General features: G+C 45.2%; 1 protein-coding gene and 1 pseudogene across 1 annotated transcript; one reads left to right on the top strand and one right to left on the bottom strand.

Annotated features, from left to right (window-relative positions):
- The window catches only part of LOC133496240 (inactive serine protease 35-like), a 62,320-nt pseudogene extending 39,688 nt beyond the window's left edge, over positions 1-22,632 (bottom strand).
- On the top strand, positions 17,520-24,130 carry LOC133496242 (elongation of very long chain fatty acids protein 4-like). Its single transcript, XM_061811573.1, has 7 exons — positions 17,520-17,571; positions 19,591-19,759; positions 19,841-20,028; positions 20,396-20,476; positions 22,548-22,719; positions 22,904-23,031; positions 23,580-24,130. The coding sequence occupies exons 2-7, from the start codon at positions 19,693-19,695 to the stop codon at positions 23,865-23,867; spliced, it is 924 nt and encodes a 307-aa protein (XP_061667557.1). The 5' UTR covers positions 17,520-17,571; positions 19,591-19,692; the 3' UTR covers positions 23,868-24,130.
- The last annotated feature ends 912 nt before the right edge of the window (positions 24,131-25,042 follow it).

The raw sequence follows: 25,042 nt of genomic DNA on the forward strand, positions 1-25,042 counted from the left end.
ATCAAGTGGTTAAGCAGCTGTTCCTTATGTTGTGTCCCCTGAGTGTGCAAGTTTTGAATATCTAAAGCACTGGTGTCAAACACAAGGCCCGGGGGCCAGATCCGGCCCGCCACACGATTTCACGTGGCCCGCGAAGGCAAATCACCGGTGTCAAAATCCGCGATTCTTGTGAAAATATGATAATGCCGAGATATTATCAGCTTTTTTTGTGTGTGTGTTACCAAACACGACAAATGGTGGGAAAACCCATTACGCTTCATTTCTGCTTCCAAAACTAGTTCATAAATTTCACGTGTGAATATAACGAGGCGATTCAGGTTTTCTAGGGTTACACCATAACGCCCCTCTGAGGGAAATCGTAACTACAATGTGGCCTGCGACATGTTTGACACCCCTGATCTAAAGACGATATAAAATCTCAACGTTGACTCTGTTTTTACTTACGTGGATCGGTGGGGGTGGTGGTAAAAAAAAAAAAATCATTAACACACCCTACGACAAGGCAAGTCAAATTTATTTGCTCAACCCTTAACCTCGAAAGAGTCTTAAAGGGCTTAATAGTCCCACGGTTGACAGAGTGCAACGACTTCCCCTAAGACCGGGCAAGGCAAAACTCAAATTCCCATTCGGGGAGAAAGGAGTAAAACTTGAGAAGGGACCACGGACGGAGGGAGCCCCCTTTTCAGTGTGACTATGCACCAAAAGGGTGTCTGAGGTTAAAAAAAAAAAAAATATCTGAGAAAAAATAAAATATATATATCTCCCCTTGTCCCGATTGACCTCGCTAGTTCCTTCGCAACCACTAAATAACAGACGCTAACAAAGGTGCAGCAGCACGGGAGCCAAACACACTGATGTGCTTGTTGTAATAATGACACATTTACGATCTTTCAGCGTTAGGCTCTAAGATGACCCCGGAAAAAAGGCCGGTCAGAGGTGAGGACGGAAAAAAGGCAGGCGCGCTGCTGAGATGAGGGCAGGATGGGGGAGTGCTACAAATCAACCCCCCCCCCCCCACCACCACCCAAAAAAAAAGTGTCTTTTTATTGCTAACCATCATGTCGACATCAGAGGAATTCAAAAGTGCGCTTGGGATGAGCCCGACTGGAGTAGAGACCCTGCGTAAACAACACAAGTCGCTGGAATGTTTCATGATGTCAGCGTTGCAAGTCAAACAAACGATCGCTGCATAACGTCTGACTTCAACTGGATTTAGACGGGCTGGCATCAAAACATTATCCCCCGTCGCCATGGAAACTCCACATTGCACAGAGCGCCATTGACGGGGCAAAACCCGAAGACTGAAGTCTGACTTTGGTGTTTGTGTGCTTCGCGTCTGCCTTAAAGGAGACATACTGTTATTTTTTTTTTTTAATGTTCTCAGGTGTCTTAACCACATGTTACATGTATTCAACGTTTGCCTTTCATCAAAATAATTATGTCATATAAGCGCCACTTAAACTTAATCGCAGGGAGTCTCATTTGCACCCCTTTGGCTATATTCAGTCACAAACTGTTAACGTTCCCGTACCCTTTTGAAGTCCGGGCTCGAACCATCACACCGTCAGGAAACGCAAAATAAACCAATTGAGTCCCGCCACACCGTTTCCACCCTGCGCGCCGTCTAATCGCTGTCATATTAAGTCTCAAAACTGATCCGATTAGCGGCGGAAAACACAAACTCAAATTCTTAACCTGTTTGTCTGCGGTCACCTGAGACTTCGAGGCATCTGTTTCATATTTACGTCACTGCAAAAGTGGAATGCACGGAAGACAATAGACCTGCTCTTTTTGCAATTATGTTTTTGTGTGTGTGTGTGTGTGTGTGCATGACTCAGCAGGTGTTTGTGAGTGCGCGCTCGCTCGGAAAAAAAAACGAGAAAAAAAAAAAGCCATCTGAGCGCAGCTGGCGAGCAGACATCTGGGGAGAAAGTGACAAAGGCAAGAGACGGCGGGGGTGACGGCGAGGACAAAGGTAACTCAGGGACTTCAAAATATGCTGATATCGGGCAGCTCTCCGCTACTTTTGGAATGTTCTACCTGGGGAAATATGAGCAGCTACCGCGGGAGAAATGCTGAAATCTCGAGTTAAGATTTCGACAAATCACATCAAGGACGCGACTTGCCTCTCGCCCGCCAGCGTCAGACCGACCGGGCTGAGATTGTAGCGCAGGTGCGATTCGACATTGACCGACCAAAGTCAGGTCTTGAGGAAAAAACTGCCTGCAGTGCTTCATCTCAATAAACGGACACTCATCTTCTTCTTTTCCTTTCAGCTTGTCATCTTTTTCCATCGTGCATCTTCCTCTCTTATCACCCACAGTCTTCATGTCTTTCCTCAACATCCATCAACCTTTTCTTTGGTCATCATCTCGCTCCCTTCCTTGGTCGCTCCATCCTTATGCCAACATAGTCACTCTCTCACCCCTGAAGATGTCCAAACCATCTAAGTCTGCACTCGTCTCCAAAACATCCGACTTTGGCTGTCCCTCTAAAGAGCTCGTTTCTAATCCCATCTGACCTGCTCACTCCGCGCGAGAACCTCAACAACTTCATTTCTGCCACCTCCGGTTCTGCTCTAGACCGTCTGTGATCCGTACATCACGGCCGGCCTCACCAAAGTTTTAGAAACTTTGCCCTCCGTCCTAGCGGAGACTCTTCTGTCACATAGAACACCAGACACCTTCCGCCAACTGCTCCGCCCCGCTTGGACCCGTTTCTTCACTTCCGTACCACACTCACCGTTGCTCTGGATTGCTGACCCAGAGTATTTGAAGTCCTCCGCCCTCGCTATCTCTTCTCCCTGGCGCTTCACTCTTCCCCCACCGATCCTCCCATTCATGCACATATACTCTGTTTGACATAAATGGACTCTCATGCAGTTGAAAATAACCCTGTACAGCAGTATACTACTGGATACGTGCAATGGTGCTCACTGGGCATCCATTACACCCAGGTAGGGATGGATTCCTCGATCGGTGGTCCGGACCTGGTGCCAACAGAAGCGCTCAAGAGAGTCAAAGAGGTCGTGTTTTCTTATCCGCAATTCTAACATTCAAAATGCTCTTAGAACATGATTTAGGTCCAAGCCCTGAACAGTACAGACAGATTTTTATAATTACCATATCTGACAATAAAAAAAAAAAAAAAAAAATTGAAATGCATCACGATCTGCGCCAAAACCAACACATCTGCTCAATAACAAGTGCGGGCCTCTCCTTGCCTGAGGTTCATAATCCGAACGTGCTGAAATTGTTGTTGGACATTTTTCCTCAGCGGATGAACTCAGACCCCTCAGATAATAGAGAACGCATGCTGGGAATCGTTTGCAACGTAATGCACAGATGAAAAAAAGGCCACAAACTCTTTTAAGGACACATTTTCCCACTAAACACACTTCAAGCCGGTTAAGGCCGTTCCCAGTTTAGGTTGACTGCCAAACAAAAGATCGGCTAAAGAGAATAACGACACGTTGAAGCCTTCTGCCCGCTATCTGCAATGCGAAGTCACGATCCAAAACACGATAAATCGGCGAACCGTTAGCATCAGTGCCGCGGCGTTACAACCTTTGAAGCGAAGAACACAGTCAGGTCAGAGAAAACTGTGTAGTTAGCTCGGTAATATGACGACAATATGCTTTAGCGGGCCGGAGCCATGCCTACCCCTAGCCCCGGACTGTGTGCCTTCAAAGCCGCCGTTTGCTGAAAATGGAAGATTGTAGCGTTCCAGGCGCTCCTCTTCTGTCATTCTTTGGCAGCTTACGCGGTGTTGCACAGCTATTACGACAGCACGTGCATAAGTCCGCTTTCCTCACTGCAATGGGAACCCCGATCTTGATTTATAAATCTGAAGCGCACGGCATCGGGACAGCCATGTAGAATTGTGGCTTTAGATTGTAAACACACACATATTGTATGTTGCCCAGATAGCGACATATTCCATAAGGCCGTGAAGCTCGTAACGCCTAGCGCTGAACGAGGTCCAGGATTGTTTACGATCCAACAACTGTGTCTCATCTCAGTTCCCACATACATCACTTTAATTAGTTTGTTTGGAAGTGTGGTTCCTACACGCCTATAATACATTTTGTGACAATTTCCCTGCTCAATCATTTATCCCGAGCGGTGTTTAGAAGGCCGCGACTCCAGGATAAACCCGATGGCCCAGCAGCCTGCGGCTCATTTTAGCCGTGTTCCTCAATGTCTTCCAGATTGCTTCGCAGGGCGCCGCCGTCTCCGCTCTAACCGGCGCTTCCAGAATTGAATCTCTCTGCAGTACATCACGGAGGAAAGAAAACACGCCGGGTCCTCCCACGTCGCCTCGACCGTCACGATCGTAAATAACGCGCTGATAGCTGGTGTGAAGTGCCGTAAAAATATAGAAGCGCTTCCCTTCCCCTCGCAAATTGCAGCCTTGGAGATCGCTCGGCGCTTGGTCAAATGCGGCAGCCGTTAATCATAGCGCAAGAGAAAGCACCTTAATTCCTCGCTTTGATGAGTTTGCTGGTTTAAAAACAAAATAATTAGGTACAATTTTGGATCGCAGCACCCCCGCCCACAAGAAAGTGTATTTTAATAAGTAAAGTAACACTCTAGAATGTGGTACTTTATAATAAACTAATAACTTCAATAGCATGTCAAGAATGAAAGCTTTTGTGCATCATGATTTAATGCCGCCTTTCAAGTCTTTCTACCGTCGCGTGCTCTTCTCGGCCACTGTGGAGGGGCGCCATCATAAAATCACGCAAATATGAACGAAGAAGGTTTCACAACTACTGTAAGCGACTCCCTAAGATGCTTTGACGTCAGTCATTTTTGCAGAGATCCAAAGTCCGCCGCTAAAAGGTTCTAAAACAGCAACTATCAATGCTAACTGTTAGCATGTCAAAGGTTTTTTTTCCCAATCTATTGGCCCCGTCACACCATGACGTTCCGGTCCACGTTCTCTGAACATTTCAATCGTTCTATTTTTCAGCGTTCTCAAATGAGGATGACACATCTGGCGTGCCATTAACGTGCGTCTAACGCACGAGAAGCGTGTAACAGCGACCAAATAAGATACCCCTAAAAACCATTAGCGTGCGCTAACGTGTCACTGGCGCGCGGCGAGCAATTTGTCAACGTTAGACGAGCGTGTTGAGCGTGTGACTAAACGGGTGAATAACGACAGAATAGCGTTTTGCTGGCGTGTAATTTTTTCAGCGGAACGGGAACGAAAACGTTGGAAATTTCACACTCACTTCAGTTGTTCTCGTGAGTTTCAACAGTCAGCATCGTGCCGCCTGGACGAAAAAAAGTTGGGGTGCGGACTTCAGCAACTAGCGCTGCAAGCAAGAATGCAAAGCATCGGTTTATATACCCGTGCATGGACGTTGCGGAAACGCTCGAATGACGCTCAACGGACGCCAAATGACGTTCATTTGACTTAAGTTACACGCTGTGTGCGCTAGGGGATTGTTCAGCGGTCGTTGACAGGTCGCCAGTGAGTCGTGCACTGCAAAGCAAACGATTAAGTAACAACCAAGTAACGCTAATGTAACGACTGACTAACCATCGCCGAACGTTAGTCAAACGTTCCACGGACGTTCTTGAACGTTCTGCGGCGTTTAAAAGTAAACGTTGATGAACGCTGGTCTTGGTGAGAACTTTTGCGCGTGTTCAAAACTTTTTTTTTTCCCGGACCGGCGTTCTCCGCCGATTCCCAGCGATCATTGACGTTCACTAGCGTTCAAACAACGCTCTTCTGGCGCCATCCCGGCTACCAACGTTTCCTCAAACGCTATAGAAGGCCGACCAGAACGTCATGGTGTGACGGGGCTTAGGTTGCTAACCCCGGGTCACACTTTTTACTTGGGGGTCATTCGACTAGCATGAGCGGTCCATATTTCGCTCAAGCACTGGACCACCTCCTGGGTGCACAAAAACGACAAAACCGGCCCAGGATAGACGATCAAAGGTCATTTTCTTAATTGGCAAATTAGCTTCATCTGGTTCTTATTTTTAAGACGAGAGTTTCAAGGTCACAAACAAAGTCTGGCCATTTCATCACTTTACATTTTACAGGATTCTGCTCAAATTTACACAAAGAATGACGAGGTGCGGCTTCGAGGTCAAGTACTTGTCGGAGTAAGTCATCTATCTGCAAGTCAGGCGGGTCCGAGAACGGGACAACAAACCTTCCCACACATTTATAGTCCAACTGGCCGCATGCTCCAGCAGCTAATCACTCAAATAACAGCCCTATCTTTAGTCACAATCATAAGTGGGGGGGGGGGGGGTCATATTTTAAATGATAAAGCAAGCAGACACAAAAGTCTGCACATTTGGCTTTTTCCCGTTTTTCTTTCTTCCACTGCAAAGAGCTTTAGATACCGCTCCAGGCCCGTTCCATTATCGGGGAAAACGAAGGAATGCTGGTGACTGCAGACGTCTGCGACGTGGCTTTGGGCACGCGTGACAACAAAAACACGAGTCATAATTTTCTCAACGTTACGCTGCTCCGTGATGTGCAAAATGGATTGATAGTCATACATCTTAAGAAGGTAGAAAGCAGGGCTGTCAAACTTTGTAGTTTGTAGTTACGGTTTCCCTCGGAGGGCTGTTACGACTGCGATACAAAAATCTTGAATCGTCTCATCATATTTACGTAATCATTTTACGATCTAGTTTTGGAATCAGAAATCAGGGGTAATGTTTTTTTTCCCCCACTGTTTATTTTTAGTAACACAAAAATGCTTGTAATATCTCGACTTTACCATTTATGATACACGACAATTTGAAATTTTGGTCCCGGTTTTTACAATCTATCCATCCATTTTCTTCGCCGCTTATCCTCACGAGGGTCGCGGGGAGCGCTGGAGCCTATCCCAGCTGTCAGTGGGCAGGAGGCGGGGTACACCCCGAACTGGTTGCCAGCCAATCGCAGAGCACATTGAGTCAAACAATTGCCCTCACAATCACACCTCGGAGCAATTTAGAGTGTCAAAACAATCTTGCGTGTTTTTGGGATGTGGGAGGAAAACCGGAGTGCCCGGGGAGAACATGCAAACTCCACGCAGGCGGGTCCAGGTGTGAACCCCGGGACCTCAGAACGCTTTACCAGCTGCTCCACCGTGCCGCCCGATTTTTACAAGAATCCTGGAAATTGACGCTGTAGATTTGGCAGCTCGGGCCACATAAAATCACGCGGCGGGCCGGATCTGGCCCCCGGGCCTTGAGTTTGACACCGGTGGTACAAGTTACTTTGCAAGCATACAAGCACGCGACTGTCCCATTTAATGGGACAAATAGAAGGGGGGGGGGGAGTAAGGTTAGAAATGTAGGTCAGCGCGGACCCACTGAGCCAAAGCAGCCACTTTGCGATTGTTTTGACGGCGACAGGCGCTCAGGTGCGCCGCTTCAACTGCGGCCGAATTCGATTACAGGTTTGCGGCCTTTTTTTTTTTTTTTTTTTTTTTTTAGTTCACCGAGTCAGCGACCACACGAGGAGTGATGGGAAGGAGCGAACCCGGGCGTGGTGACTCATCGCCTACTGAAAGCGAACAAACGCAAACGAAACGGGAACGCTGATTGGAATTAAGGATCCGCGCTCGAAAGACCGGGCCAGATGGCCGACACGTGCGCCGTCCTTGACATATCGAGGGACAGCCTCGCGGCGTTGTCTTATCTGCGGAATTCTGCTAATGTGAGGAAATATTCCACACCTTTCTTTCCCCTCGCACACGTTCGTGGCCTCTCTGAATCGCCGAGCTCCGTTTCGTTCCTGACGACGACGTAGATTTCGACGCTGCCCGGTGACGGCCAACGAGCAGCGCCTTGCACCTAATCAATAACCGTCGGGAACGGTATTGGCAAATGTGGTGACTATTTGGAAGAAAGGGGCGAGAGAGAATGACGTCAATTGCTGCCCGTGCATTTTCCACACACTCGTTTCCAATTGACACGATGTCCTTTTTTGACGTTTGATGTTGCGGATTTGAGGGCGCGTAAGCGTTCAACGATGTCTGCGCGCCCCCACGTCTTTTCAATTGTGGGCTACGCGGCATATGGCCCTTTTTGCAAAAAAAAAAAAAACAAAAAACAAAAAAACTTGAATCTTAGTTGAATGACTCAATCTCCGCTGCGGCTTTCCAGTTCCTTGGATGTACGACTGCGTGTCATGTGGACAACAACAGCGTCTCAGTGGGAAAATGAAAGTCAGCCTTCACTTTTTGTGCCAGATTTCTTCTCCTTTTTTTTTTTTTTAAAGCACTTTAAATGTTTCCCATGACAGATCTGATTTAGTACATTTTCAGAGCGCAGACCCCCGCTAAGGCTGAGAAAAAAATAGGGCTAAACTCATTTTGCCGAGCTTATTTCTGTTAAAAGATAAAACGACGACCGCCAGTCCTGTGTTGGGCGTTCGAACGGGTCGCCGAAGATGCAAATCAGTTAAAGCAGGTCCCGTTTTTAGACAAGCAACTTTTCCCAACTAGATTATGAAACGGCATAAATGGACACATATTGCAAAAGGCATGCTGTAATTACAGTTTTTCAATTTGATCGCTTCAGATTTCTGACTTGGAAGTCTTTTCCATGCAAATATTTACTTCTAATGATGCCTTTATGACTGTGTTAGCACAGGCCAGTGATGGACTACGGCGCGGCCCGACTGACATAAAAATGGATGAAATTCTGGCTATGTTGCTTTATAGGAATTTGTTGTAATCCGAGGACCCCCTGTAGATAAGAGGGGTTAGAAAAAGTAGACATCCCTGTTCAAATCTCGCTATTTTGAGATCCAAAAATAATTAGACCCAGATAAAACACTTCAAAACCTGCTCCACTAATATGACCAATGACCCATCCATACATCTTCTTTGCCGCTTATCCTCACGAGGGTCGCGGGGAGTGCTGGAGCTTATCCCAGCTGTCAGCGGGCAGGAGGCGGGGTACACCCTGAACTGGTCGCCAGCCGATCGCAGGGCACATAGAAACAAACAAACAGCCGTACTCACAATCACACCTAGGGGCAATTTAGAGTGTCCAATTAACGTTGCATGTTTTTGGGATGTGGGAGGAAACCGGAGTGCCCACCCGGAGAAAACCCACGCAGGCACGGGGAGAACACGCAAACTCCACACAGGCGGGGCCGAAATCGAACCCGGGACCTCAGAACTGTGAGGCCAACGCTTTACCAACAGATCCACCGTGCCCCCTTGACCAATGATCTGTGCAACTCATTTAAAAAGGAAACAAATCTTATAGAGAGGAAACAAAAATTATAAAGCAGGGTTGCACAACTTTACACACCCTCTAATAACTAATCTGAACTGAACTGTGGTCAGAATGAACTGCCACTATCTGACCCCCCAAAAAAAAATTGTTTATAGTAATATTTTTCAGGGGATTTTTGTTGTTGTTGTTGTTGCTTTCTAGCAAATCCTAAAGGTTTTGTTATAAAACCAGAGTATTTAAAACTAACTTGACCAAAACTCAACCGAGGTCAAAACGTGAAGCTGGCAGTGTTCCATGTGCCCAAGCATTCTGGATGTGATTCATATAAGTTCCAGGACTGGTGCCACAACATATAGAATTCAAACCCAAACTGATAGTTTTCCTCTTCAAAGTATGGAGTACCCAGAGAAAACCCACAGAAGAGCAGGGACGGCAAGCAGATTCTACTCAAGATGGCCTGTGCGGAGATTCAAGGTGTCTCTCCAAGAAATTCTTGACTGTGATGCAGATGTGCTAACCGTTGTCGTATTTTCAAATGTTTCACATCCAACGGGTGGGTGCTTTACAAAGAACATTTAATCAGTGAAGCAAGGAAGCCTCGCGCATCCCGGTAAATTGTTCAAATGTGTGTCAGGAATGGTTTTCGCCAGGCTACGTACTGCCGCCCACTGCTGTCAGACCTGAATACTGCATAGAGGACTGTGAAATTCCCGCCCTCCCAAGTCTTGCACAGTTTTGAGTTCAAAATCAGACAAGACTATCCAGAGGAATATATGTGCACGCCGCACGCGCCATGCTTAATGGTCTCCAGTTCAGTCTAGAGCTGAATGCAATCCCAACTCCAAAAACCCCAGAAGAGTGCACGGTTGCTCGTGGATGCGTCCGTTTCCTCATCCAATGGTTTGAACCCAGAGGACAGCATATCACGTTGAAGTGTCGAATACACATGAACGCACACCCTGCCTCTCTCCGCGCCAGAGCTCGTGCATTTGTCGTCTTTGGTGCAAAGTCAGGCCCTGACCTCAGCCACGGCGGGGTCGCAGGTAGTGGGTCAGTCCGTTGAGACCGAGACGTCCACTTGAGATTAACATTAACCGGAGATGACAGCGCTGAGAGGCTTTGAGCTCTCCCCGAGGCGAGTGGATTACAGTGGCTGACTGCAAAACCTCCAGCGTGTACCGACAAATAATGCTGGGCCAATTCCAGAAAGTCCAAATAGGCTTCCTCCTTTTTTCGATTTTGTGAAGGGTATCATTTGGAAAGACATGAGGCGCATCAGTATTGCAAGTAAAAAAAAAAAAAGTCTTCATCAGATCACATTTTAAGAAACCTGCCTTGGATAACGTAAACTGTACTCCAGGTTGAAGTGGCGTGTCGGCACTCAAGCTTGTCAAATTGGCACTGAACCGGTGTCGGCGACAGAAAAACTTCCGTCAATTTTCCAGTGCTACGCCAATGTCAGTTGGCGAGTTATGGGCCATGAGCCATGGATATGCTAACAAAAACTACAAAGTCACAAATGCTGACGCTAAAAGATGCCGCAAACAAAACATAAGGAAAATGAAGCGCAGTGTTGGAACACTCCAGATCACTCTTGGCCTCGAGACCACAGTTTCAAGGTTTTGGTCAAGACTGGCAAAAGTCTCGGTCTTGTCAAGGTCTCTGACAGACCAGACGAGACTTTCCATCAAGACCGGTCCAGACCAGACCAGATCTGCTATTCTTCAACTATCATAAATGTGATAAGGAGAAGTACTTGGTCAACCAACAAATCCCCCTTGATTCATGTGTTACCTACACGCCACCACCTCAGCGATGCCTGCAGTTAGGAAGAGACCTTTGGTGGTCTTTGGTGGTCGATGGGCTGACACGAGACAATTTCACCACAAATCATTCCTGGAGCTGACAACGTCAAACGATTCTCTTCAAAGCATGGATGGAAAACATCTTGCTTCTCTGAAATTTGTTATGTGATCGTCGTTCATGCTTCCTGGGTCACGTTCCGGCTGCTGTCTCGGATTTTTTTCCTTCCTTACAAGGCCTCAAGATCTTTGTCAGTCGATAGAGAAGTCTTTGCATCCATTTACCTCAAAGGAATATTAAAACAAGATCTAAGAGTCGATTAGGTTATATTTGCATAAGTGATCATTTCGGTTGGCTTGCTGGATCCGAAAAAAAAAAAAAAACGGAGCTCAGGAGTTTTGGGAAGAACTGGGCTAGGAGAAGCTGTAATTAGTGACCACATAGTGCTGGAAGGGACCTCGTGTTGACATCTGCCAGCCAGGCCACACTTTTGCGGAGCCTTTCTGCTGACGTCGGGCAAAAGCTAAAAATGAGCCGAAAAACAATGACTATTTTGTAGTGGCGCTTGTTTTTGGCTCATTTGTGGAACATCCACTGCGTCGTGTCGTCTGACTAATTCTACAGCAGTGTGGCCAAAGTCGTGAGTGGCCCGAGACGGGTGCCAACTGAGGACAGATCCTGCATGGTGCTCAGATTTCCTGTGGCACTGCCAAGTCAGTGAACTAAGCGCAGTTGCCTCCAGCTAGCTCAAGTCTGGGGAGGAAAATATTTACCCTTCAAAAATATGAGCAGATTCTTTCAAACACGGAAAGTTCAAGTTGTGACTGCACATCCGCGCTCAAGTGTCAATAAGTTAGAACTCTGGTTTTTTTTCGACGTCTTGCATGAACTGATTTTTTTTTTTTATAAAGAGGGCCGCATAGGTACGTCTGAAGCAGGGACAAAGAATGTCGTCCCTTATGAAGGAAGTCGGCAGCTCGGAGCCAAGACTCGGATTTCATCAGAGAAGAGTGCGCAGTCACTCGAGACCGCCGCCACGCGAAGAACCCCAGGACTTATTATACCAACACTTAGACCTCATCCGTAACTGACAGCAAATAGACAAACTGTCTACGGTCCTGAAAAACAAGATGACAAACGAATAGAAACTGCATTTCTCTGTTATTTTCTGTGATTAGTTCACATTATGACAATGGATATCAATATAAATGAGACTGAAAAATGATACTAGGTCAGAGACTAAAGGAAAAATGGAGTGGAGTGTCATATTTGCATTAGTTTGGAGGGGGCCATGTTTGTCTCGCTAATTTGTCATATGTCCAACTAAAAGACAGGTAGCGCTTAAAATCCTGTCAATCCCCGCAAAATATCTGGGTCAGAGTAGGATCTTGGTCCAGGCAGAATGTTGCAAGACGGCTGGGCAACCGCTTGAAGTGGAAATAAAATGGAGTCACGTGGCCGTACAGTATTTCTACGCGTCTGTTGCGTTGTTCGTTAGCAGGCTACTTCCTGCTAAATAAAGAATGATGCAAGACGTCGGCAGCAGATGAAACAGAACCCCACCATCAAAATTCCAGGCTGGGGCGGCATATAATCGTGACTCGAAACTGCGAGGGTTTTTTATCTGCCACCAGGATTTGAATTTGAAATGCAACAGAACACAGGATTTGAATTTGAAATGTAAAGTCATCACATTCCCAATAGCTGCTACAATTCGCTGTCTGGAATTCACCGTCTGTGCCACCAGGCAGGGTTACTTCAGGTCAGAACCGAACACTCACCCAATCCAGTTACGCTTTCTTAGTACGTGACGTCACGTGACTAGGAAAGCGTAACTGCGATTGGTCGGATGTTCAGTTGTGACCTGAAGTCACCCTGCACAGACGGTGAATTCCAGACATCGAATTGTAGTCGGTTGAATTGTTAGCATTGAAAAGTTACACTGAAATACAACTGTTGAAAATGTGATCACTTTACATTTCAAATTCAAATCCTGGTGGCACTTATTTACTTCCATATTTACCCGCATTTGTATTTTTTCAGCGGCGGCCCGTGCAGTGGCGATTCGCCAGACTTGACACATTACCACTGCCATATTGTAAATATAAGAAACCAGTCGATATTATACAAAAAGGCAATATAACAGTACAAAGATCAGAATTAATATTTTTCTAACACGAGCGAGCAACACAATACAGCTTGCAGTTTTTCTAGGGTCGGTTTAGCTACGTAACGGACTTTTTCATCCGTTGCCAAAATTCATCACTGACGTAATTTTACTGTAAAATGGTTAGTTGACTACAGGACGCCATAAAAGAGTAAGTAAAGCGAAAGTGGGAGAAAGAGTGCAGGAAGAGAAAAAGCAAAGCTGCATCCATCTGGGCCGCGTTAAGGCCCCGAGCGCTCCGGGCCTTGAAAATGCCAACTTCCTTTCCGCGAAAAAAAACAAAAAACAAAAACAGCCAACTGGATGGTACGGTTGGTATGTACGCAGTCGAAACTTTTACGAGGCGCAGTAAAAGAAAACCACTTCAATCCCGCGTATATTGAACCGCTGCAAACGTAGCGGGGGAGAGAGGGGGAAAGATCGGCTACTGAATGGAACCAGTCAAATGTCAGCTTGACGTATTTGCCTTTCCAATTAAAACCATATGAAAAAGACTGTAATGGAACACATTGGATTCACATTACACACATGCAGAAGGAGATTGACGCGATGCAATGAGATGCAATTTAAGAAGGAAAGAGCAACAGAACTCCGGCGCGCGAGTATTATATGATCTATAATGTGGAGGATGAAAAGTGGCGGCTGTCAAATACACCCTGAAAAATGAGACATTTCACTACATATATTGTGTTTATACACACGTGGCGTGCCAAATCGCCCTCAAAGTGCCATTTCCTTAAACAGAAGCATTTCCCACTGTCACGCGTAATTCGAAATCATTCTAAGCGACACGATTCGTGTTTTCTTAGCAGTTATGTGAGCATTTAAGTACTTCACGTTGCAGTTTTTTTTTTGTTTTTTTTTTTTTAGCCCCGGTCAAATGAAGTGCTAGTAACAGGAAGCCCGCCCGCGAACAGTCTCAAAATGTTTTGCCCGAACGGCATTTCCCCAAAAAGGCTCCCCAGGTATGCGGAAAACGGCACGTCCCAGGCGGTTCGCGTTGGATGTGCCCTTCACCGGAGGCGCAGAGAAATTTCCTTTGCAGGTTTTGGTGGTTTTGGCACACACGGGGCATAACCAATAATTGGGCATGACTGACGCTTCGAGGGGGTCGGATGGTGACGCCTTCGCTTAGTGGCAATTTCCACAGCGGGACGTGTTTACCAATTTCAACTGAAAAATATGACGTGCGGAAGGGTGTTGTTAGTGTAAATGATGCAACCGAAGGGATGAAAACACATCTCAAAACACTCAACAGACACAGCTGTCACAAAATGTTTTGTTTTTTAATCGAGTTCCAAATATTTGACAAATAAGGTCTGAAAACATTGACCGCTCTGTGGCTAGCTTGTCCTATTAAGAGGTGTTCAAATGCATTTGATCCACGCCAGCCACCCCAAAAAATACAACCATATTTTTGTTGTTTTTCCATACAGAAAAATAGTTTTACCTCACTCGGGTTAAGACTGTCTCGACCTAAGTCGTCTCGACTTTACAACGCCCCCCCGTCCGCCATTTTGTCTGGCTAATGCTTGTCCGTGTTTGTGCGCCGGGAGTATCTTTGCATTTTTCGCCCTCCTTTTCAGACGCCATCGCCCCAAAGGAGAAAGCTGCGTCTTTTAGCAATGCTTCAGCAGCCAAAAGAAAAGCCATTACCATGGAAATGAAGCTCAAGATCATAAAAAAAAGATTGGAGAAAGGAAAGACACCAACAGGCTTCAGTCGGTCGACCGTGGTGACGATTATTAAAGACAAAGCCCGTATTTTAGCGCGTGTGATGAAGGGTTGCGTCCCTCTGTCGGGTATAATGATCACAAAACAAGGTTCTTTGATACTTGTGGAGATGGGGAGGATTGAGGACCAGGTTCCTTTGCAATAGCTCAGCACAGCCTCCCCTTCTTCTTCTTCTTCTTCTTCTTCTCCATCCACCTCTCAGCAGTCATGCTAAGTACGTCATCTTCTTTATTTAAATGTATTTGTTTGTTATACAAACTATTTTGATGTAAATTGTGACTTTAATGGTAGAATCCGACTTCAGTCGAAGTTCGAGTTAAGTCGCTACTGTAGGAACCGATCTCAGTCCTAGACCGAGGACTCCCTGTACCGAGGAATTTGTCTTCGATGTATGCCTTTCAGGGGGCGTGGCCTAATGAGTGGCATCAAACGCTGCGGTCTGGTTGGCCAAGTAATCTTCGTGTGAACGTCTTGCTGTGAGTTGTGGCTCACAGCAGCTATTTGCGCGTGTTCTTATGTTGTTTGTGCAATACCACTGCCCATGAAGATCCAAATCAACGTTCTTTGTTTACAAAATTGTGGTCAATGAAGACTTTCCTTGAGTGTCCAATTGACCAAACGGGAATAGAACAGCGATAACCTGTCGAAAACGTACAGCTATTGTAAATGCACTGGGAATATCTTCTTAACCCCCAAAATGAATAAATTCAAAACTAAAACGAGGCGCTTCTGCACAACTAAAGCGCGTAAAAGTCAATGAATCTTGGCAATTTTGGTGACTATTCATATAAAAATGGTAGCGGAAATCCCAAGAATGACAGAAAAGCAAAACGAAATAGTACTTTGATGGTGTCTGAAGTGAGGTCAAGTGTGGGAGCGCGAGTGATATGCATTATGTTCAAAATTTGTACGCCATTCGAGGCACACTTCTTACCCCGAATTTTTACGGGAACACCAAACTTTAAGCGTTCGAAGTCTCCGATTCCACTGTACAACCGCAGCGATGAACATAATGTTAGATGAATACCTTTCTGACAGCGTCAGCTAAAGTAATTGGCGGCGTCGACAAACGCACGCAAGGACCAATGGGAACGCTCCGTTCTCTCGTTGGTTTGAATAACTCGCACTCGTGGAAAAGCAAAAGTAACAGCGCACATCACATTATTGCCATTGGCACAATGGAGGCATTTTAACAAGCACTTGCATAATATTATATAAACCCCAAAGGGGGGGGGGGACTAAATGCTGTACTTCTATGCCAGATAATCTCAGATCTACAAAAGTAGGGGTCGTATTAGAGAGCGATCGAGAATACATTGGAACATGAGTGCAAATGAAATTGTTTGGCGTGATAAATGTTGACGTGAGAATGCTTTGAATGACCTGAAGACGAGCACAGGAAAGCTTTATCAGTCTCTGAAGACAGGTTTTGTTTATGCCGAGTTCCAGCACCGGCCTCGCGAGAGAACACCCGCCCCCTCGTTTTTGCCCGAACGCCTGCTCTGAGAGTTTCGGCGCTTGGAGCGGGCCTTTCCTTGCATCGGATGTCAAGAGCAAATCTTGTTTTGGGGGGAAACTCGCCACGGACGCTTCTCAAATTTGGCGCTGAACGGAAAAACGTCTGGCGAGGCCGCAGTATTGCAACGCCGCGCCAAAAGGCGCTCTGTGATCCGTGTCAAGGGAATGATATGTTTACAAAGACTGTAAGGCCTGAGAGGAAATAGTCAATGAAAAACATGAAGTTTAAAAAAAAAAAAAAATACTAATAATCTCAAAACCCGTGTACTTTTATTTTATTGTAAAAGTGCCATGGGTTTTATTTGCAGTTTTGTTTTTCAACAGCAATGTGAAGACATCATTTGAATGGAAGAACATCTAAAATTGCTTTAATAGATGATAGTAACCTCAAATGTACAAAAAAAGGAGTAGATTATTACATAAAATAGCTTGTCAATGCTACAAAAAAATGTAACTTAGAGGTACTTAAAAAATGAGTTTTACAGCTTTATATAAAAAAAATATAATAATGAACTAACTTAATGAAGTGGAACGGTTAAGTGAAAAAAGTATGTGTGCGTTTTTAAGCGTAACTTGACAGCTCGCGACCGCCATCTTCTCCTTGAAACGAGTACTGCAAGCACTCCTGTTACTTCCGCATTACAAATGAGCGACATTTATAAATTGGGGCGGGGCGGAAGCCTTTTTTAAAAATAATTTTTAACAACCCAGATAGCTTAGTTTGGACTGTATTAAATAACATGAAGATAAAGTGGCCGTGAGGGTGTGGGGTGGGGGGGGGGGGGGTAGAACCTGTCAGAGTGGCGTCACACATGAGGAGATGTGCGCATGCGCAACGCCGGCCGCCTCCTCTTGAGCAAGGCTGCGAGATGAGGATCCGAAGCACTTCCACCCTAAATTAGCCTCCCTTCCCTTTAAACGCCAACTTTAGTTAGCTGGCTTGCCTTGATTGTACTTTCTTGCCTGTACATATACACATATATATATATATATATATATATTTTTTTTTTTTTTATTTTTTTTTTTAAATTAATGTCGAGGGTTAACGGGAGCCCCGCCGAGACGGACGAGGTGTGACGCTGGGAAAAGTCAATTGCACCGGATGTCATTAAACGCCTCTTAAATAGATAGGAGGTAAGTACTGTATACATCGCAATTGCATCGCTTATTATTATTTTTTTTTTAATCCCGTTTTGTGGCTTCAAATGCACAAGAGTTCATCTCACTATTGTGTGCGTTTATTATAGGAAGGATGACGGTTACGGTCAGTTCGACCAAAAGTTCTTCTTCAATGCATTTATCACTACAAAATGTTGAATTGCTATGAGTTACAGAGTTGATTTTGGTGCCGTGTTGCAGCCAAAAGTAACAATTGTGGAAGCTACAGATGCCCCCCACCCCCCAAAAATATATTGTACTGCACAGAAAATTTACCTTTTTAAATGAATTTTATTTTTTGTGTGCAGCATTTGCATGCACAGGATCGGAAAACATGCAGCGGACGTTTGTACTTAGGCCCTGCAAGCGCCTCTAAGCTCGTTGATCAATTGAATTTAAGCCTCTTGAGCGCCCCGACGCAAAAACCTGCTGACGCATGCGCAGCCGCCGTTGGCGTGCGTGTGACAAACCTCTTTAAAAAGTTTGGGCCCCAGCAGTAAACAAGCGGAGAGGAAAAATAATCAACAAAAGCAAGTTTTGGATGATCTTTTCCGCACAGACGTGCATTGAGAGTCATTTAAATAACTTCTGGTTCAACGAGAGATTGACATTGAATTATTGAAAGGCGATCTGGTCTGGTGCACGGGATTAATTATAGATTAATAAACAGACACCTGGGCTCATCACACAGGCCATTACGCAACATTGTTGAGTGAGTGAGGTGCACGAAGACACTTGTGTCATTGAAATATGCTATTTTTGCAATATTTGGATGCAATTGTCCTTTTCTGCTATAACAGGGCAAATACAATACAGTATAAAGCTTTTTTTGGGGAATCCAATGAGTCAAAAATCTTTGCTATTTGCTGCAGGACTTGGTTCTGACTCCCCATCGACAGCAGGGATTCATTTTATTCTTTTTCCCGATGATGACATGCATCTGATTGGCTCCTTGTTGCGAGGCAGAATTTTCAGAGCACAATCCAAGCTAAAAAATGCTCAGGAAATGACTCCAAAAACAGCATCATAAAATAAAGATGTGTGTATTGTAGTTGTAATTGAATCATTGCTCTGTATTAAATACAAAATACACATTAGGGGGCAGAAACAGCGACATCTGGTGGTTCAATAATGCATCACAGGTGGAAAGTATGACGTCTGTGACGATGCATTTATTTACCATGGATCATTAGTGTCACGAATAGGGATCAAACCATGCTGCGAAAAATGAATATTTGTCATTGACGACCTACACTGACCTAAATAAATTGTTTATAATCAGGGCTATTACCTTTCTAAAAGAAGCCCCTCCCCTCACTTCCACATAGATGCCACAAGATAGTACAGACACGTTTTCACACAGTTTTGTTACGATCTGAGAAAACGAAGGCAAAATGTTTTGGTTGGGGGAAAAAAAAAAAAAAATACCATACCAAGACGAGATTGGGGCCTTTGGGCAGGTAGAAGGAATTACGAACAGTTCGAAAGAGGAGTCAGGGTTAGCACAAAACCGTCAGGCCTCTGTATGGTATAATATCAGGGAAAGCCCACTAGAACTTCTGAAGCTCATCTGGGGTTAATCAGAAGTACTGTACTGTACTGTAACGTAACAGATGCGTGCTGAATCCCAAACGTGAGTTTGAATGCGATCATTTGATTCTCAACACAGTCACAATCCAGTTTTAAGAGGATATGCACGCTTGTTCAACAATATTATTGTATATTTTTTTCTCATCACCCTCTTAAAAGATTTATTAATAATGTAATTGATCCCTCCAAGGTGTGGTCACATTAACATTGTTGATAAGTTTGAAACGTGTGATCGTGTTCTCATTACTTTGTGATCGCAACAGCCTGGCTTTTCCCGAGGGGTGTGTAGACTTTTTAAAACCCAGTTTTCCATGAGAAAAAAAATGTCACGGGACACCAGCGGACAAAATAATATTTAAAAACTAAAGCTGAATTTGTCTCCATTTCGTTACAAATGACCTGAAGGCCGTAAGCATCTCCCGGTATTGGAAAAGGAAGCGCTTTTCAACGTCGTCACCGGTTTTGCCGTCTCTCCGTCACAGTACAACCGAGCGCAAAGGCATCGCCATGGAGGCTGTGACGCACTTGGTGAACGACACGGTAGCGTTTTACAAATGGAGCCTTACCATCGCAGGTGAGTGCGCAGTTTTTAAACGGGCGAGAGGCGACGGACGGTCAAACGCCGCAACTTAAAGGGCATCCCCCGCCCCCCCAGACAAGCGAGTGGAAACCTGGCCGCTGATGTCGTCGCCCTGCCCCACGCTGGCCATCAGCTGCCTGTACCTGCTCTTCCTGTGGGGGGGGCCCAGGTACATGCAGGACCGCCAGCCCTACACGCTGAGGAAGACCCTCATCGTCTACAACTTCAGCATGGTGGTGCTCAACTTCTACATCGCCAAAGAGGTCAGCGGCACGCGCTTTGCATTTTGAATCAAAATTCAACCACTGTTTCAGGCAGATTATTTTGGCAATAACGTACTTCTTTTACACCAACAATACAAGTCAGAGGCCTGACAAAAACATAATTAAAATGAACGCTGCTGATCATTCCCACTGCGAGTACTGTTCACTCCAAAGTATGACTGGAAACGGTCGACGACAGATAAATGTGGAATCGTACCATTTTTGTTGCTATACTCAGAAGAAAGGATGTCTAAAATGTTCAACCGCGCTGCTTTTCCTAAATGAACATTAAAAGCGGTTTTTGTGTACTATAAATAAAGTACTTGAAGCGTGGGCTAAATATAAGCTTGAATTCTCTCCCCGTCAGCTCTTGCTTGGCTCGAGAGCAGCCGGGTACAGCTACCTCTGTCAACCTGTCAACTACTCCGATGACGTCAACGAAGTCAGGGTGAGAGTCTTCGTACTCCGTAATACACACACACACACACACACCCGAACATACTAACAATTTCCTCAAGACCTTTTGGAAGAAGACCACATATGCATATATTGTTTTTATACATTAGCATATATGAGTGAACTGCATTGCTAGCACAGTGGCAAACCAAACCAGCAGCACCTCCAGATGGTTGTACACAGTCTTACAGATATATTAATGTGTGGACTCACCGGTTTCATATTTTGTAAGGGTCCCCTGCGCAGTACTAAAGCTGAGCTTGTGTTTTTTACGAAGTATAGATTGAGTATTGTTAACAATCTAAAATCAGTGCATTGTGTATTGCGTATTCTTAAAAAGTACCATTCTGAAAGAACAAATGTCATATTTGTGACTGATTTTTTTTTTTAAATGCTATTTTGACAAAAAAAAAAAAAAGTTGCTGATAAAGTTGTGTTTACATGTCAACTCTCTCTGAAGTATCAACATCTACTGTACTTGTAAGTCCACGGATAGTTTCTGGCTGCATCTTACCTGTTGCGTGGAGACAATATACTCCCGTCCACACACTTCTACGGATGTTCTACAGGTTCTCAATAGGGTTGAGGTCGGGGTTTTACCAACATTTTAGCCACAGCAGCTAAAGAACAACTTTCTGTCATTTATTTGGAAACAAAATTATCCAATGAATCAATAAATAGCCTACCCCAAAATGTCTCTTTCTAGATTTGAGTAACCACCAGTTGGCTACATAAAGTAACATGACGATTTTGTATTAGTAAGTTTCTTTCGGCTTGTCCCGTTAGGGGTCGCCACAGCGTGACGTCTCAGATGAACGCTCATATTTGTTTGGCACAGTTTTTACGGCAGACTCTTTCCTGACGCAACCCCTCTCGGGGAGTGACATTTCAAAATACATATGACATTTCTTTTTGGAAAACTGGTATGTCGCCGGGCTCTCCCTTGCCAATGAAAAACTCCGCCCCATCAGGCCACGTTTGTTCAGGGTGGCATTAGCCGGGGATAAGAGATGCCGCGCCAAGCGTGGCTTACAGAGGGCAAGGGTGTGTTACTGTGTCATTGTCTCCCGTGCTTACTGTACCATCAGGCAGCGGGAAAACTACAAATTGGTGACACCAAATGCACCTCCAATAATAATAATAATAATAATAACAACCTACCTTATGTACGAAAACACTGAAAATTCTCATTCAGAAACCTCAGCCAATATACATTTGTACTTGGATCTAATTGGAATCCCATGAATCCATTCCTCGCCCTTTAAAAACATATTTTTTGTCATGCTTCGGCATAATATAAAAACATAAGCAAGTAGAAAATTGTCTTTATGACATGTAATTACTATATTTATATTAATTGGAGACTCTAAATTGCCCCTTCGGTGTGTTTGTGAGTGCGGCTGCTTGTCTCGATGTGCCCTGCGATTGGCTCGCAAGCGGTTCAGGGTGTACCCCGCCTCCTGCACGTTGACAGCTGGGATAAGCTCCAGCACACCCTGCGACCCTTGTGAGGATAAGTACTGTATTTGTGTGCGATTCAGCACCGGGAGTCGTTGCGGTTCTTATTTTGAACGGAATTTGTGCGTGGATCAGCAAATGTGGCCCCGCTTGCCCATATGCGAAGGGTTTTTGTTACCTTAACGTATTTTCCGCACTATAAGGCGCGCCGCATAAGGCGCACCTTCAATGACTGGCCAATTCTAAAACGTTTTTCCATATATAAGGCGCACCGCATCATAAGGCGCATAGAATAGACGCTACAGTCGACGCTGAGGTTACGTTAAGCATCCATTAGATGGGCTTCGCTAAAGGGTCAATATTGATCCATGTATAAGGCGCACCTGATTATAAGGCGCACTGTCGGCTTTTGAGAAAATGAAAGGCTCTTAGGTGCGCCTTATAGTGCGGAATACGGTACTATTGTATTACTTTACTTATCACGTACTGTAAGGGATTTCTTTGTCTTCCTTTCGCAAACAAACAAACTACAGAAGTGAAAGGATTCTGGAGCAGAGGTACTCAGGGCCAGTATTCACCCACCTCCTTCCTCCTTGCGTCCGTAGATAGCGTCCGCTCTCTGGTGGTACTACATCTCCAAAGGGGTGGAGTTCCTGGACACCGTCTTCTTCATCCTGAGGAAGAAGTTCAACCAGGTCAGCTTCCTCCACGTCTACCATCACTGCACCATGTTCATCCTCTGGTGGATCGGCATAAAGTGGGTCCCTGGTGGACAAGGTGAGCGTGAATGAAGGATGACGCGGGACAAATCGGGGGCTACGGGCAGCGTCGGGGAGGCATCGGAGAATCTGCTTGAACACTTTTAAAATGCTCGATGTCATCACACAGAGTATTAATTTTTTTTTTACCACTTTTGTCACTACTTTTGACCTTGTTTTGGAATATTTCTCCCCCTGCACAGCTTTCTTTGGCGCAACTATTAACTCCGGCATCCATGTCGTCATGTACGGTTACTACGGCCTGGCTGCGTTGGGACCACAGATGCAGAAGTACCTCTGGTGGAAGAAATATCTCACCATCATGCAGATGGTGGGCATTACGTCAATAAGATGACGCTCCCAACCAAGTCTGTACAGCACAGGTGTCAAACTCAAGGCCCGGGGGCCAGATCCGGCCCGCCGCATGATTTTATGTGGCCCGCGGAAGCAAATCACGTGTATCAACTTCCGTGATTGTTTTTTTTTTTTTTGTTCAAATCTACACCAAAAATTCAAATTGTCCTATCATAAAGGATAATGTTGAGATATTACAAGCATTTTTGTGTTACCAAACAACAATAGTTGGAAAAACCCAATTACCGTTGCTCTCTGATTCCAAAACTAGTTCATAAATTTCTTGTGTAAATATGATGAGGCGGTTAAAGATTTTTATTGTTTTACAGTCATGACGGCGCTTTGAGGGAAACCGCGAGTACAATGCGGCCCGCGACAAAAATGAGTTTGACACATTTGAATTCGCAAAACGTGTTGAATTTTAAATTATGGCCAGCTATAAACGTAATACTCATTGAAAAGATGGCGGTAGAGAAGAAGGCTAAAAACAAAATGGCTGAAGCCATCCATGTTTGTGCCCATCAGATCCAGTTCCACGTGACCATCGGCCACGCCGGCCACTCCCTCTACACGGGCTGCCCCTTCCCCAACTGGATGCAGTGGGCCCTGATCGGCTACGCCGTCACCTTCATCATCCTCTTCGCCAACTTCTACTACCACGCGTACCGGAGCAAGCCGCCCCCCGCGCACAAGGGCCAAGTGAAGCCCGTCGCCAACGGCGTCTCCAAGGCCACCAACGGCCACAGCAAAGCGGACGAGGCGCCGGCGGACGACGGCAAAAGGCAACGGAAGGGACGGGCCAAACGCGAGTAAAGGACGGCTCGCCGAGGACAGCTGAAATGGCGAGAGACGCGAGATTGGGAGGGGAAGATGGCGCCCGGCGAAGACCCTGCTGAAAGGACTGCCGCCTCTCTGGCTGCCCGTCGTCTTTCGTCCCAGATTTCCTTTTAAAAGCAAGCAAGGTCGTAAATGCTGAGCACGTAGGCGTTCACGTTGTTCTGTCCAAACAGTTTCCGCCTACGTCACATTCGGAATGTTCCCAAATCATCGACGCGTCACCATCCAAAAAGTTCACATCCAACTTCCCCACAAAGATGCCCAGTCAATGTTGTCTTTGAGAAGTTCCTGTAGTTTAATTCTCCTATTATTTACAATTATTTTATAGTAGGGTTCACCAAGCTTTTTTTTTTTTTTTTTTTTTTTGGGGGGGGGGGTGTGTGAATTGGGTACACACCTGTGAAATAAAACAAATTGGTTCAAATTACTGTCAATTCTGATATTACACATCACGAAATATTGAAGTGAACGCAACTGAAAAACAAATATGTAATGCTTTATTTTTTCAATTTGTAATTCCAAATGACATTCCTAGGAAATCCCGATGTCCCATCGCTGCTGGGCCACTTTCAGAACGGGTGTCGCCCTCCGACAAAGTATCATTCAAAGAGGGTTGTTTACAAATTGTCACTACGTCATGGAAAAACGTGTACCTCCAAATTTTCATGTATTTATTTCAAAATGATTTACGTTGCATTTCAATGTATTTACGTTTTGATTTTATCCCGGTGTTTTGGGGTGTAATGGAAAAATGAAATGAAAAATGCGCTTTCCTTTGGACAGCAACGGATTTGAATCGTTTCAAAAATGGCTGCTCGGCAACATGCACACATCCGACTTGTCACTGCGCTGCATTTACAACATTGAATCTTGACGGGTTCTTTTTTATAACTGCAAACACCGTTTGGGAAATGGGTGGAAGGATAGTTTTTTATTTGGAAGCATTTTGCATTTTATTCCTTTGGCGAAACAATTTCTGTGGGTCCAGATTTGTATTTATTTTATTATTATTATTTTTTTGCTGTGCAATGTAGCTGAGATTAAAGAGAGTGAGGTTGAGATCTGTGTTGTCTTCTCACTGCCACCACACGCAGGGCGGGAAACTCATCAGGCCGTTTGTCGCTACACGTACCCACTGAAAAAAAATACAT

Source organism: Syngnathoides biaculeatus, chromosome 23, assembly GCF_019802595.1.
Source record: "Syngnathoides biaculeatus isolate LvHL_M chromosome 23, ASM1980259v1, whole genome shotgun sequence".
Classification (NCBI taxonomy): Eukaryota; Metazoa; Chordata; class Actinopteri; order Syngnathiformes; family Syngnathidae; genus Syngnathoides; species Syngnathoides biaculeatus.